At 45.4% G+C, this 14,308-nt stretch overlaps 1 protein-coding gene across 3 annotated transcripts in view; it reads right to left on the bottom strand.

Annotated features, from left to right (window-relative positions):
• Nucleotides 1-14,308, bottom strand: part of GLCCI1 (glucocorticoid induced 1) — a 67,415-nt gene that overhangs the window by 31,339 nt on the left and 21,768 nt on the right. For all 3 annotated transcript variants that reach the window (XM_043966776.1, XM_043966778.1, XM_043966777.1), the window contains exon 2: nt 5,221-5,372. In XM_043966776.1, coding sequence (XP_043822711.1) covers nt 5,221-5,372 — 152 coding nt within the window. The remainder of the gene's footprint in view (nt 1-5,220; nt 5,373-14,308) is intronic.

The following is a 14,308-nucleotide window of genomic DNA, read 5'->3' as shown; positions in this document are numbered from 1 at the left end:
ACCAATAATTTTCAAATGATCTCTCCTGGACCTATTTTCCAGGTCAGCAGTTTTTCCCAGAAGATATTTCACGTTGCCCTCTATTTTTTTATTCATTTGGATTTGCTTTATTGTGTCTTGGTTTCTCATAAAGTCACTGGCTTCCATTTGTTCAATCCTAATTCTGAGGCAATTATTTTCATCCGAGAGCTTTTCCATTTGGCTTTTCAAGCTGTTGACTTTTTTCTCATGTCTTTCCTGCATCACCCTCATTTCTCTTTCCATTTTTCCTCTACCTCTCTAACTTTATTTTCAAAGTCCTTTTTGAGTGCCTCTATGGCCTGAGACCGATTCATATTTTTCTTGGAAGCTTTAGATATAGGGGCCCTGATGTTGACATCTTCCTCTGAGATCTTTCTTGTTACTGAAGAAACTTTCTATGGTCCTCACGTTTCTCTGTCTGCTCATCTTGCCTTTCTTTTACTAGACTTTTAGCTCCTTAAAATGGGGCACTGTTTCCAGGCTGCAGTGTCCCAAGCTTCAGAAGTCCCAGGTGGTATGATTTAAGGAGGATCAGGTTCTTCCCTCGCCCGGCCTGTTCCCTGGTCCTTAGATGACCCCAGACCAACTTGCTAATCAACCAGCTTTGTGTGTTGTGGTTGTCAGCTCTGAGGAGCCTGTGCCCCTCCCCTACCTGGGCCACTGATACTCGAGCCTACCTCCTGGTTCTCAGCAGGGGTGTCAAATCCAAGTTCTGCCTCAGCACCAGCATAGAGCCCTGTAGTCTCCCCCCTGCCCAGGGCTCAGCCCTCTCACCAGACTGTGAGCTTAGTTCCAGATGACACTGGTGCTTCAGCTGATTCAGAGGCTCTGGGGGTCTCCTTCTCTGGTAAGGGCTTCCTGGGACTGGATCTGTGTCAGGGTGACTGTGGGGTTGGGCTTCACTCCTGTCTCAGTACAGCAGCTCCCTCCTTCTGACCTTCCAAGCCGTTCTTGGTTAGAAGACTGAGAAGAGCCTTTCTACAAAGGTCATCTGCAGATCTGCCAGTCCCCGGGCATGCCACTGGAGACCTCCTGCCATGCCACTCATTCTGAATCAATCTGATCGGTCTCATCTAGTCACCGCTGTCCGCTCCACATCCAAAGCTTGGCTAAAATCTCGATGGCGAATCCCGCACTGCTTCCTCCGTAAGGACGGCACTCTGTCTCTCTAGATCTTGTGTTCCTCCCTTTTAAGGCAGCCCTATTCCCACCAGCTCCAGCCCCCTCCCCATTCATGTCTTAGGGTTCTTCCTGAGTCATTCAATTCCTTTTATTCTTCCACTCAGCTCAGCAGTGAAGAACACACCCTTCCTCTTCTCCCCTTTAATTTGCTTTGTTAGTTTATTTCATTTTCTGCACCTTTTTTCTAGAGAAAGGTTCCTTTCCTTCACCTTCCTCATGATTTCACTTCCCTTTCTATTCTAGAGTTCTGTTCTTTCATTCATGGCCCTGAAGCTGATTCAGTCCTTCTTTACCCTGTCTCATCCCTTGGAGATCCTGCCCTTAGCCTCTTTTCTGAGGTGCCTCACTCTGAGAAAGACCAACTCCTACAGGTGATAAAGAGAACAGAAATATGGACACAAGAGGAATTTCCCAACGTCCCTGACTGCAGTTCATTACTACCCTCTCCCTCCTCAAAGATATTTTTTCCCAGTTGCCATGAAATCTCCTTGGGGTTCATGCCCTCTCACTCTTCTAGGTGTAGGCTGCCCCCCTGGACTTCTGACTCCCTTTCTCCTAAGCAAGATGATATAAGCACCAAATCTCTAAAGATTACACCCATTGTAAGGTCCCCATCTCAATTTATAGAATATCTTTATTTCCCCAAAGAATGATTCTTTAGTGGGAGCCTCTCCAAATAATAAAATGATGTTTCCCCCCATCACCTCCCCCCCTTGTTTCAATCCCTCTTTTTGTCTCCTGGGCAAAGCTTCCCTTTACCTTTCCTTCATTGTGAACTTTTGACTTGATTAGAGTACAGAACGTTCCCCTCTACCTTCTTCCTCCCTTCTCCCTTTTTCTGCATCCTCCCATTTTGCAGTTTATTCTCACAAACACACTGATTCACCTGCAAGCATAAGTCCATTATGCTGTTTCAAGTTTATTCCTCCACCATCACTTCTCCTCTTTGACCTCTTTCCTCTCTCATCTCAATGTATACTTTTAGAAAGAAAGATTTTAATGGTCGGTTAGCTTCAGAAGTGTTTCTCCCTTTTTAGCCTCTTCACCCCTTTTTTCCTAGGATACTTTATTTTGCTACCTGTGCCTTTCTTGGATGCTGTATTCATTTACCTTTCTTGTAAAATTTCTATTGTCTGGGGTGTTTGCCCAGCAAATGATCTGCTCAGATCAGATTTTCTTTGTAGGTTTGCTTCAAAGGCCTCTTTTTTATTAGGTGTCCATCCTTTTTTTTATTAAATTAGGCTCCGGTTTACAGGGTGTGTCCCCTTGGGTTGCATGCATTCCTTGTTCTTCAGGAAACATTATTCCATTCTCTCCTGCAGTTTGCTGTGGGTGCAGAATACTTTTGTGTCATCATCTACTAAATTAGTAATCCTATCACCAAAGGAAATAAGGTTAGTTTGACACGGTCTGGCTGAGGTCATGAGTTGGCACTGTGTAAATGACTGCTTCCCTTTCTAGATATTTAGCAACTATCTCTTTAATGATCCATTCTAGAAATTTTGAAGGAACTGAAGTCAAGTTAGCAAGCCTGCAGTTATCAGATTGCATTTTTTCCCTTTTGGGGACACTTTTGTTTGCCCTTTTCTAATTTCATGGTACCTCTCATCTTCCATTTCCCCTCAAATGGTGGCTCAGCCATCTACCCCTTCTTCCTATACCCCAGGATGGAGTTCACCTGGACCAGGTGATTTGAATTTATCCAGGGGCCCTAGGTGCTCTCTTACTATCTCCTTACCTACCTTTCATATCATTTCCTTGCTAATAATTTTTTGTAAAGGTCTTACTCCTTTCATCATTTACTTTGAGCTTTTAGACCCTGTGTCCCTAAAAGAGAGTGAATTTTCCCCCTAGTTCTATAAAGTATCTCCTTGAGAGATGAAAGCACTCAATCTGAAAAAATCATCATGTTATTACACTGGCATAGCCCAGCCATGAGCACTGAACATCCTCCCAATTATTTTAGTCTTCTTTGCAGCTTGGGGCAAGTATGGGACATTGTCTGTTCCCTATGGTCTCCAATTCTTTTCCTAGGCTACAGAACGTGATGGAATTCAGAGATCCAGTCCAACCCCTTCATTTTACAGACGAGCAAATGGACCCAGAGAAGAAGAGCATATAAGTGAGAGAATCATTGACTTAGAGCCATGGACCAAACAGGCTAGTTAGTCCAAACCCCTCATTCTACAGTAACTGAGGCCTAGGGACCTTAAGTGACTTGTCCAAGGTGACACAGGCAGGAAGCAGAGTCAGGATTTGAACCTAGGTTCTGACTTTAAGTCTAGTGTTCCTTCAAATTAACCCTATTACTTGAGTGACTTCCATGCCCAATTTAAAATGCTGGTTTCAGTATATAAAATGTTAGGCCTTAGAACCAATGTAACATGGAGTGCCCTTTTAAATGATCAAACAAAATGTTTTCTGCTCTCATTCTCCAAAGCTGATGGGTATGATTCTCTCCTCCCAGACTTCTAGAACATCTATGGGAGGCAGCTGTGCATCTCCAGATGAGCTCCTCCCAGGAGGAGAAAACGACTGGATGCTGGGGGTGGCATCAGCAAGGGGCCTCAGTTTCCCAGTGAGGAGGGCCCAGCATCGCAAAAGACAAAAGGTGAGAGAGAAGGAAAACAGCTTCAGGTCTCTGGGGAGTCACCCACGGCGAACCGCCGCTCTGATGGGAAATCCTGTTCGAGAGGCCGAGCCTCCAAGAGCACCCAAGAAAGGCCCAGAAGCAAGGAAGGGGCTGGAAAGAAAAGACCTTGTGAAAGGTGCCTTTGAGGTTAATGTTGCACTCATCCAATCCAGAACAAGGACGATACGTAATGTGAGAGCACAAGAAAAGGAAGAGCAACAGAACATCCCAAGCAAACACAAGGCATCTAAGGGACTGAGGGTCTGGAGAAAAGGCAAGCGGGAAGATGAGGCAGAGCCGAGAAGGCGGAACAAAGGCAGCGAGTGCTACGCCGAGTTCTCTCACGCTGCCCTGCAAACAACTTTGAAACAAGGCCTCCGACCAAATTCTGGAGTGACAGAACCCAGAAGGATGGGGACACGATTTTTAACCCAAGACAATTTAGAGGGTCAGTGGGAAGGACTGGTCTCACTGGGGTGAGAGGGGAGCCCAGCCCAGTGCAGGCAGTGTCCCAGCGAGCCAGCAGCAGGCCTCGGGGCTGACTGGAGATGACAGGGGACCTTGGCTGACACCGGGAGCAGGACTGTTTGCTTGCCCATATGTGGTCCCGGGTCACAGTCACAGGGCAAGGAGGAGCCCAAGCTTTATCATCTGACCAGCCTATGCACTCTTAGGACTCCCAGGGCTCATCTCCTTTGCCTTTGTGCCCTGAGGACAACTGGGCTTTCCCGTCTACTTTGCCACTCAGCCTTCCCTCACATGTTGTCTCTCCCAACTGACAAAGGAGCTCTGGGAAAGAGCATGATGGCCCCTATCACCCCTGCTTTTGGAGGAGGCTCAGAATTCCTGAGCTGACTGGGCACCCACACTAATTCTGGCATCGCTACGGTGGGCACCTAGAAGGGGGGAAGGAGAAGAGAGGGGCTTCCGGATGCCAGAGGAACTTGGACAAAGAGGCCCAGCCCAAGCTTTTGTGCTGATCAGGCAGGTCTAAGTATCTATTGTGTGCTCACTATATGCTGGGCACTGGGAAAGGAAGGAGAGGGAAGGAAGAAAGGAAAGAGGAGAAGGAAGGAGAAGGAAGGAAGCTGTGGCTCATCCATCTTCACTCCCAGGGCTTATCTGGGCCTTGCATCTGAGTGCAGATTCAATGCTTCTCCATCCATTCATTTCAATCATTAATTAAAGAAGCCAGAATCTCAACCCTGTCACCAGGCATTCCGCCATTCAGGTGAATGAGTGTTGCCAGGAGCCTGGGCTCCTTACTCGTGGTTATGCCAGAACAAGTCCTGCCCAAGGTATTGCAGCATAGGAGACCAAAGGTTTTCCTGAACAAATCAATTTGGTGAGCAGCCGAGGCGACCCAGACCCTTCTCTGATGTTACCTGAGTAGCTTTGTCTTTCATGCACGACGGGTAGTGGACGTGGGGGTCCCGTGGCCACTGCCCTGTGAGGTAAGGTCCTGTTATGGTATCCAAAGAAGAGGTTCGTCTTATCGAATTGGAAGTTTTTGCTTGTTGAGATTTTGGCTTGTCCACTGCAAAAACAAACGAAAGAAATAAACGTGGCTGTTTATGAGTACGTGGCCTTTTTCACATTCAACTATAAAAGATATAATGGTTACACAGTATGTATGTGCTTGTGAATTGGGGGGTGGGGACAGAGCAGAACAGCCAGAGTCAGGAAGACCATCTCTGATGTGCCGTCAGGGTGACTGTCACCTCTCGGTGCCCTGGGAAATTAAGGAGAATGCAGATCTGAGGACATGGAAGGAGTCCTACGCTCAGCAGTCCCCACACCAGCGAAATCCCAGGTCCAGACCAAAAAGTATCCATGTGAAGAATAACTTTTAAGAACTTTGGGGGTCATCTAGTTTGACCTGCCCGTTCTGTACAGGAGGACACTGAGGCACAGCCAGGTTCAAGGCAAAGAGAGCTTTAAAGATCATCTGGCCAAACGCCCTCATTTTACGGGTTAAGTGATGTTCCCAAGGTCACATAAGGACTTGAGTCCACAAGACCTCACTTCAAGCTACCACTCCCCGCCCCCCCCCCCAGATCTTTTCAGGACAAGGCAAGTCGGGCAGAACGAGGCTGATACAGAGGGTCCCTGACTCTTATCCAGCGTGCCTTTTATTCCATCATATTGCTCAAGTCAACAAACAATTAAGTGTGAGGTGTCAGGCATTGGGCTCAGCACTATGGATACAAACAAGAAAGGCCTTCTCTGCCCTCGAGAAGTTTACATTCGAGGTGGGAAAGACAACAGACAAAAAAGAAGCTGGGAGGGGTAGAGGAGCTACACCAGGGACACCTGAGGATCCCATGGTCCCTGGAGTCCAAACCAAGCAGAGCTGCAGAGGGAAAGTCATCACATGAAGAGCTGTCCAGGGTCACAGTCATCCATGACTGTCACTTACTATGCTCAGGTAGAGTCATGTGCAGTGCCCACATCATCCTCACAGACCTTTAAGGTACTAACATACAAACTAGAATCCTGGGCCTCAGGGACCTGTGTTATAACTGATATTTCTGAAGCTACTACACTCAGCTTCAGAGGGTCTGAGGTTACAAATATAGAAATACTCAGGATTATGAACCTAAGGATCCACAGGGATCAGAAAATGCCAAGTCGGGGCAGCTCGATGGCGCAGTGGATAGAGCACCGGCCCTGGATTCAGGAGGACCTGAGTTCAAATCCGACCTCAGACACTTAACACTTACTAGCTGTGTGACCCTGGGCAAGTCACTTAACCCCCATTGCCTCACCAAAAAAAAACAAAAACAAAACAAAACAAAAAAAAATGCCAAGTCAAGTCTGCGGACACTGATGCAACCCACACCAACCCCACATTCCATCGCACATGTTTTCAGGACAGCCATGTCCGTGACGAAAGTCATAGGAAAAAAAAGAAACAAAGGGAACCACCTCATGAGGAGTCCAGTTCTGGAGGATGATCATCACACCAAAAAGCATCTGAAAGAATGGAAATGTCACTGATCAGATGAGGAAGAGGGAGGAAAAAAAGGAAGTTGGAAAGGAGAAGCTAACTGTGGTCATCTCTGAGAAGCAGAGGGAGCAGAGTCTGCAGTGCAAGGACCAGAGAAAGGCTTTGGAAAGAGCACGCTTCCCTAAGAGTCGAGAAGAAAAGCCACTCAAAGAAGCCAACCTCTAAGAGGCTGAAAATCAAAGAGTCACAGGGCCTTAGCCTATCTCAAATTAACTCAAGGGACCCCAAGAAATTCTCAGTGACTCTGGTTTTAAAAACAGAATGTACCCTAGATGTCTTAGCCTGCAGTGGAATTTCCATAGAAAAAGATCAGTCTGAATTCCGTTTTAGGCACAACTAATTCCTCAATGGCCTTTCCTCCTACAAAATGTGGTGTGGGCCAAGAGACCAGGATTCCTCACTGGCTTTGAGGCTTGACTCCAAGGGAGTCCTATCACTCCGCTGCAGATGAAGGGGAACTGGCCTACAAGACAGCTACAGCCTCTTTGAAGAGCAAGACTGAATCTGTGAAGCAGTGACCGCAGCAGGGAAGTTGTTCCTTCTCCTCACCCGTGGGCATCCCTGAACAGTGGACTGCCAAGGTAAGTGAACTTATCCACAGTATTCAAAATTTCTCCATTTCTTATAACCGATGGTTCCATGGATGGATGATGTGGTGCTCCCTGGTAGAGAATTTCTGTTTTCTTGGTCTTCATTGTCAGACCAAAATGAGCACAAGCAGCAGAAAATCAATGCACACTTTACTGTATCTCAGCCTCAGAGGTTGTGTTGAGGGCATGGCACCCACAGTTCCTCTGCTTTAGTTTGGGTTTTAGTCTTTCTAAGTTAAACAGTGTACCATCTGTGCGGTAGTTGACCCCGATCAGAACAAAAGGGGAAAATGCCAGAAAGAATAAACAAGAACAATAACAAAAAACAACAAAAGTGAAAATAGTATGTGTCTGTCTGTGCTCAGACTCCAGTCCTTTTTCTGAATGCAGAGGGCATTTTCCACCTTCAGTCTTGTGGTACTGTGTTGCTGAGAAGAGCTAAGTCTATCACAGTTGATCATCCCACAGTGTTGTTGATACTGTGCGCAATGTTCTCTTGGTTCTGCTCATTTCACTCAGCATCAATTCATGTTAAGTCTTTCCAGGTTTTTCTGAAATCCATCTGCTCATCATTTCTTACAGCACAATAGTATTCCATTACATTCATATACCACAACTTGTTTAGCCATTCCCCAATGGATGGGCATTCCCTCAACTGCTACTGCTGTTTCTGACTCCATTCCTCCCTAGGACTCCCTGCCATGTCTGAAAGTCCATGCCTGCTCTGGCATTGATAATGAGGGTCTCCAGGTAGTGACAGAATTCTCCTTTGACCTCATCAGAGTGCATCATGGTGGGAGCACAGGCACTGTTATGGTGGCGTGACACTTTCCCACGTGTGGCAATCACATTGTCAGGAGTCTGTCATTCACTCCTCATGGTAGGCACATGAGACTGCTTTTTAGATTGGTTTGATTGTGAAACTGAGGCCAGATTCATGACCCTCCCATGACCTTCACTGCAGCCCCTCTAGAAAAACGTGTATCCAGCTCTGACTTCAGCGAGCTGGCCTTCATTTGCCAGCCTGATGTCACTCAGGGCTGCTATCTGGACATGATACCCACCGAGTTCTCTCCCAACGAGACCTGTTCATCTTTTTGTGTGTTGTCCGTAAATGTGCACACACTCCATGTACCGACAGCCAATGGACTCATCTTCACAAAAGTTTCTGTACTTTTTTTTGTCTTTCAACTGCAGGGTGGGATCTCCAGCTGGTGTGGTAAGCAGGCCAGGGGTGGGTGAAGCAGACAATTTTAGGGCACTTTCTCTAGTCCCTTGCTCACACCTGGAGGTGAATAGTGCAGTGCTTAAAAGGCTGCTCAGACACCCAGGAAGCTGTCGAATGCCACGGCTGCTCCCAGTGAGATCACCCTGTGGCCGGGGGCCACCTGTGTACAGGGCTGTGACCACGGCTCCCAGCATATCCAGCCCTGTTGCTTCGTCCCTTGCTGTAGCCACGGGACTTTGAGGTGGGTAAAAATGTCATACAGCCTATCCTTGGAGACCTGCTCTGAGAGTAAAGGGAAGGGTAAGAGAATAAGCACTTATTTAGTGCCTTCTTTGTGCCAGACCCATGACAAGTATTATCTCACACAATCCTCACAACCACCTTCAAAGGAAGGTGCCGTTGAGGAAACTGAGGCAAACAGGTTAAGTGACTTGCCCAGGGTAAGAGACTGCATTTGAAGTCAGGTCTTCTGACTCCAGCGTTCTTCCACTGAGCCCCCAGCTGCCTTGGAATCAAGCCTGAGTTTGTTTCTTGGCAATTCCCACCCAGTTGCAAAGGCCCCTAAAGCCATTCATTCCACGGAGACAGGAAAGAAGTGGCACAGCTGGCACCTGAACCCAGCTGGGCCTGCTCTCCTGCCTAGGGCATTGTGCCCTCCTGCTTTAGAGGACTCTTGGCTCTGCCAGCTACCCAGCTACCATGCTCTCTGCTGCTCTGGGCCTTCAGCCTGCCACCCCTCTGGCTGCCACCTCGGGGTTCCAGGGCACCACGGACCGCATCAACCAGAGATCTTGGACTTGAACCCCCTGGTCTTTACAGGCACGCTGCCGACTGCAGCCCAACATCGCCATGAAAAGTCACGGTGCCTCGCTCACAATCCAACTTATCATGAAATCAAATATCGCTTGTTCCACCCAACAAGCATTTTTCTCCTTCAACCTTGTGCCCGATCAATGAGCCAATGGACACTGCCCACATCTACCTGTCCTGTCTGTTGAGCCTGTTGCCTCTGGAAGCGGGTGGGCAGAGCTCTACATCACAGTCTTCTCGAATTGTTGATAACGGGTCCTTCACAGCCAGAGATGGCTAAGTCCCATGGTGGCTAAATAAGAGGGCAGGCCTCAGAGTCATAAAGACCTGAGTTTGAATCCTGCCTCAGGCACATACTGGCTGCCTGAACCTCTGCCTGACACTTGGGCACCACAATGATGCCCTCTGCCCAGGACAGCTGTGAGCACTTTGCAAGTCTGCAGGTGCCTAATGAAGGCATTTTTGCAGCGTTGCTGTCACTGTAGAGATGGCTCTCCTGGTCCAGCTTCCTTCGCACAAGCCCCCCAGGGTCTCTGCAATGTGTTCTTCATCACTCCACTCCTTGCTGATGCTATTACGGGTTCAGCCATCCTCTCTACGGGCACTTCCTTGGTCTCCAGTCTTTGCCATGACAAAAAGATGTTACAGAACACTGTGTCCCTGCGCATCTTTCTCCCTTCCTCTGGTTCTCTGGGACCTCGTGGAGGTCTACGTTTGCTCTCCAGACTGGCCGCATCTAGCCTCTGCCATCTTCCTTTTGGTCAGTTCTGCTGATCTCATTGGTATGGGACGTGCCCTCCAAGTCGTCTTCATTTTAACATCTCTGTTAGGGATCTGGGGCATGTTTTTTCTCATAGTTTGAATTTTCCCTTGAGAATTGCCTGTTCATATCCTTTTAAATGCTTATTAATGAAAGAATGACTTTTATTCTTACATTTTAATCAGTTCCTTCTATATCTTGAAAATGAAATCTTTATCAGAGAAGCTTGCTGCAAAGATTCCCCCACACACAATTATTTGTTTCCCTTCTAATCTGAGCTATAAGGTGTTTTTTTTAATTTTAAGAAATTGAAATTGTGCATTTTATCTTCTGTGATCACCTCTCTTGCTTGATCGTGGACTCTTATCCTATTCATAAATTTGGCAGATGACTTCTTACTTGCTCCTAGAATTTGCTTATGACATGATGTTTGGTACCCATTTGGAATTTATCTTGGCATATGGTATAAGGTGCTAGTCTAAATCTAATTTCCATCAGATTCGTTTCCAGTTTTCCTGGAAGTTTTTGCCAAATAACAAGCAAACTGTTACTTCAGGAGCTGGTGTCTTTGACATTAAGTTACTTTGTTTGCTTCTGCATGTCATGTAGATAATGTTCTACTGATCTGCTTATTTTTTTAAAGAAGTGTAAAATAATTTTCATTACTGTTTTATATTATAATCTGAGATCTGGTCCTACTAAGCCCCCTTTCTTCCTGCTACTCTTTCATTATTTTCCTTGAGATTCTTGACCTTTTGCTAGATGAATTTCATTTTTTTTTTTTTACTACCACTATAAAGTCGTTTTTTGGTATGTCACTGAATACATAAATTAGGTGGGACTGCCATTTTTTATATTGGCTCATCCTAAGTACAAATAATTAATATTTCTATAATTACTTAGATCTGTATTTCTGTAAACAATATTTTACAGTTGTATTCATATAATTCCTTGGTATCATGATAGATACATTCTAAGGTTATTTTAAATGGAATTTCTCTTTCAACGTCTTCCATTGGGTTTTGTTGGCAAAATGAAGTGTTAAATACTCATGTGGATTTACTTTATATGCTGCCATTTTGCTGAAGTTATTATTACAATTAAATTTTAGTTGAATCAGGGTAGTATAAATAATCCATAATATCATTTGCAAAAAAATAGTAATTTTGTTTCCTCTTTGCCTTTTATTCCCTCAAATTTATTTTTCCCAACTTATTGCTGAAGCTAGCATTTCTGGTACTACTACATGAAATGGTTGTGGTAACAATAGGCATCATTGTTTTACCCTTGATCTTATTAGAAAGACTTCTAGCTTATTCTCATTACATAGACAAAAACTTTTCACCACATTAAGGAAAGGTCTATTTACTCCAATGTTTTCTGATGTATTATGTGTGTCTATAGATTTTTTTTAAACAGAAACAGCTATTATATTTGTTTTAAAAGTCTACCCCTATGAGATAATCATATTTTTATTGTTGTTGTCTTTGTTATGATTAATTATGCTTATAGTTTTCCTAAGACCGAACCAATGTGGAATTCCTGGTACAAGCCCAATTTGGCCATAGGGCATAATCTTTTTTTATGTCATTGGAGCTTCTTTATTAATATGTGATTTAAAACTTTTTCATCAATGGTCACTGGGGTATTGGTCAAGTTTTCTTTCTCTGTTTTTACCCTCCCTGGTTTAGGTATGAAGATAATATTTGTATCATAGAAGGAAACTGGTGGGATCCTTTTTTATATTTTTGCAAACAATTTTTATAATATTGGAATTAACTTTTGAAAGTTTGATAGAATTCACTTGTAAAGCTGTTAGGTGCCAAGTAGTTTTCTTTGGGAGTTCATTTATGGATTGATCAATTTCTTTTTTGGAGATTGGGTTATTTAAGTTTTCTATTTCTTGTTCTGTTAATCTCAACATTTGGGGGTAATTTCATTCCATTTAAATTATTGAGGGGGCAGCTAGGTGGCGCAGTGGATAAAACACTAGCCCTGGATTCAGGAGGAATTGAGTTCCAATCCGGCCTCAGACACTTGACATTTATTAGCTGTGTGACCCTGGGCAAGTCACTGAACCCTCACTGCCCTGCCCCAAAAAACAAAAACAAACAAAAATCACCACTGGGAAAGGCTGTTCCGTCCCTTCCTAAGCCCCCATTTAAATTATCGATTTTATCGGCATATGACAAAGAGACACTTGAGAATCACCTCCCTCCCTTCATTTAGTTTCTTCCCATACTTCTACAGCCGGGGGTACGATAGAAATTGTTTGCTGCCCAACTTTGTTTCTTCAGTTTGTGGTACTTCTCCTCTGCCTCCTCGTCCCCAATTAGACATTAGAGCAATTTAATACAGCAATGAAAAATGAATATGGCTATGCATTATTTATATCTTCAGCACAACAAATTGTTTCATGATTATGGTTGTGATTAGAGGTTATATTTAGTTAAGAACTAAGCGATCAAAATATCTAATTATTATGAAATTGCCTATTTCAAGCGAGTCAAAAGGGAAAATATTAGGTGCTCATATTAGTCTAGAAGTATCCTCAGTCGATGGCTTAACACAGAATGGAAATAGAAAGAAGAGTGAACTAATCTCCAATAAAGGAAGGGCACACACAGATCAGTTAAAATAGACCTTCCTCAAACAGTTGTATCTTGGAAATAGCTTCACGAGGAAAACACAAGACTCTTCCTATGTTAACAGCTCAGGTAGTGGCTGCAGAAATCTAAAATCTCAGAACCTGGATGTCATCCGATATCTCCTGGGTGCCTACTGTTAACCAACATTACTAGGCATGTATTGAGAAACTTCAGTGTGCCAGGATGCACTGTATTAGGCACAAAGGGTACAAATGCTAACAAGGAAACAGCCCTCACTGCCTGGGTCCTTACATTCTCTGGGAGGACACAGCTCGCGGTGTAACTGATAGACAAAATAAATGCGTGGCAGGTAGGAAGGAAGGAAATGAGCAGTCACAGCAGGGTGGAAAGTCAGGAATGATGCTTAAGCAGTCATTTGAAGGAAGAGGGCTCTGAGGCAAGAGGGAAGAGGGAGGGCAGTGCTGTCCCCTCACTTGATATAAGACACTATGAAAAAAAGTGAAGTTCAAGGACTGAATCCCAAGGAGCTTCTGACCCACCCTGAGGAGGCAGGTCTGGGCTCCCAGATTTAAAAGTAAAAAGGCAGCCAGCCTATTAGGGCTCTCTCTGCTGAAGGTGGGTCAGGATCCCCAACAGCTGAGTCCATGGCCAGCCAGCAGGCTTACTCACCCACTGGACTCATGCTTACCTCAACCAAAAGGGAGCCTGCAGGGCAGACGGGCACCTAGAACTTCCAGCCAACCAGCCCTGGCAAGAGTGGAAGTTTCCTCCTCGTGATGCCTGAACTCTTCAGAGAAAAGCACCTCTGTAAAGCCCATAAATATGACCAGATGGAAACAATAATGGTCCTATCTGTTGAAGAGAGGGGAGCCCCAGCTGAAATCCCCTGGTCAGCCACACAGTGGTGTCCCCAAGGTCAACCTGGTCAAGCTGCCTCCTCCTATTCCATTCAGTGGAGTCTTCCCAGAGCCCAGAAGCCGCTGAGGGCAGCCGGCTAACCCCCGCTTTGAAGGAGTAGTGAAGCAGCTCTTTGCCTAACAAGCCAAGGGGAAGTGGGGGTGCTGAACATACTGCATGCTGGGCCCGTGCTCAGTGGGAAACATTTCACTGGAATTTCTGTGACTGTGTCCACTAACAATTGACCTTCCAGGGCACACTCCTGCAGACGCTGTTGTAGTTTTCAGCAGTGACTAACTCTTCATGGGCTCTTTTGGGGTTTTCTTGGCAGAGAAACTGGGGTGGCCAACCATCTCCTTCTCCATCTCATTTTACGGATGACGAAACTGAGGCAGACAGGGTGCAGTGACTCGCCCAGGGTCACACAGCTATTACGTGTCTGAGGCCACATTTGAACTCAGGTCTTCCAGACATCAGGCCAGACATTCTACCCACTGCACCACCTAGTGCCCATTGCACTAATTAACATGCTTGAAAAGCTGAAATCTGAATCAGTGAATTCTATGTAA

This window comes from Dromiciops gliroides, chromosome 5 (genome assembly GCF_019393635.1).
Source record: "Dromiciops gliroides isolate mDroGli1 chromosome 5, mDroGli1.pri, whole genome shotgun sequence".
Taxonomy (NCBI): Eukaryota; Metazoa; Chordata; class Mammalia; order Microbiotheria; family Microbiotheriidae; genus Dromiciops; species Dromiciops gliroides.
The sequence above is the reverse complement of the archived record's forward strand: the minus strand, read 5'-3'. Positions and strand labels throughout refer to the sequence as shown.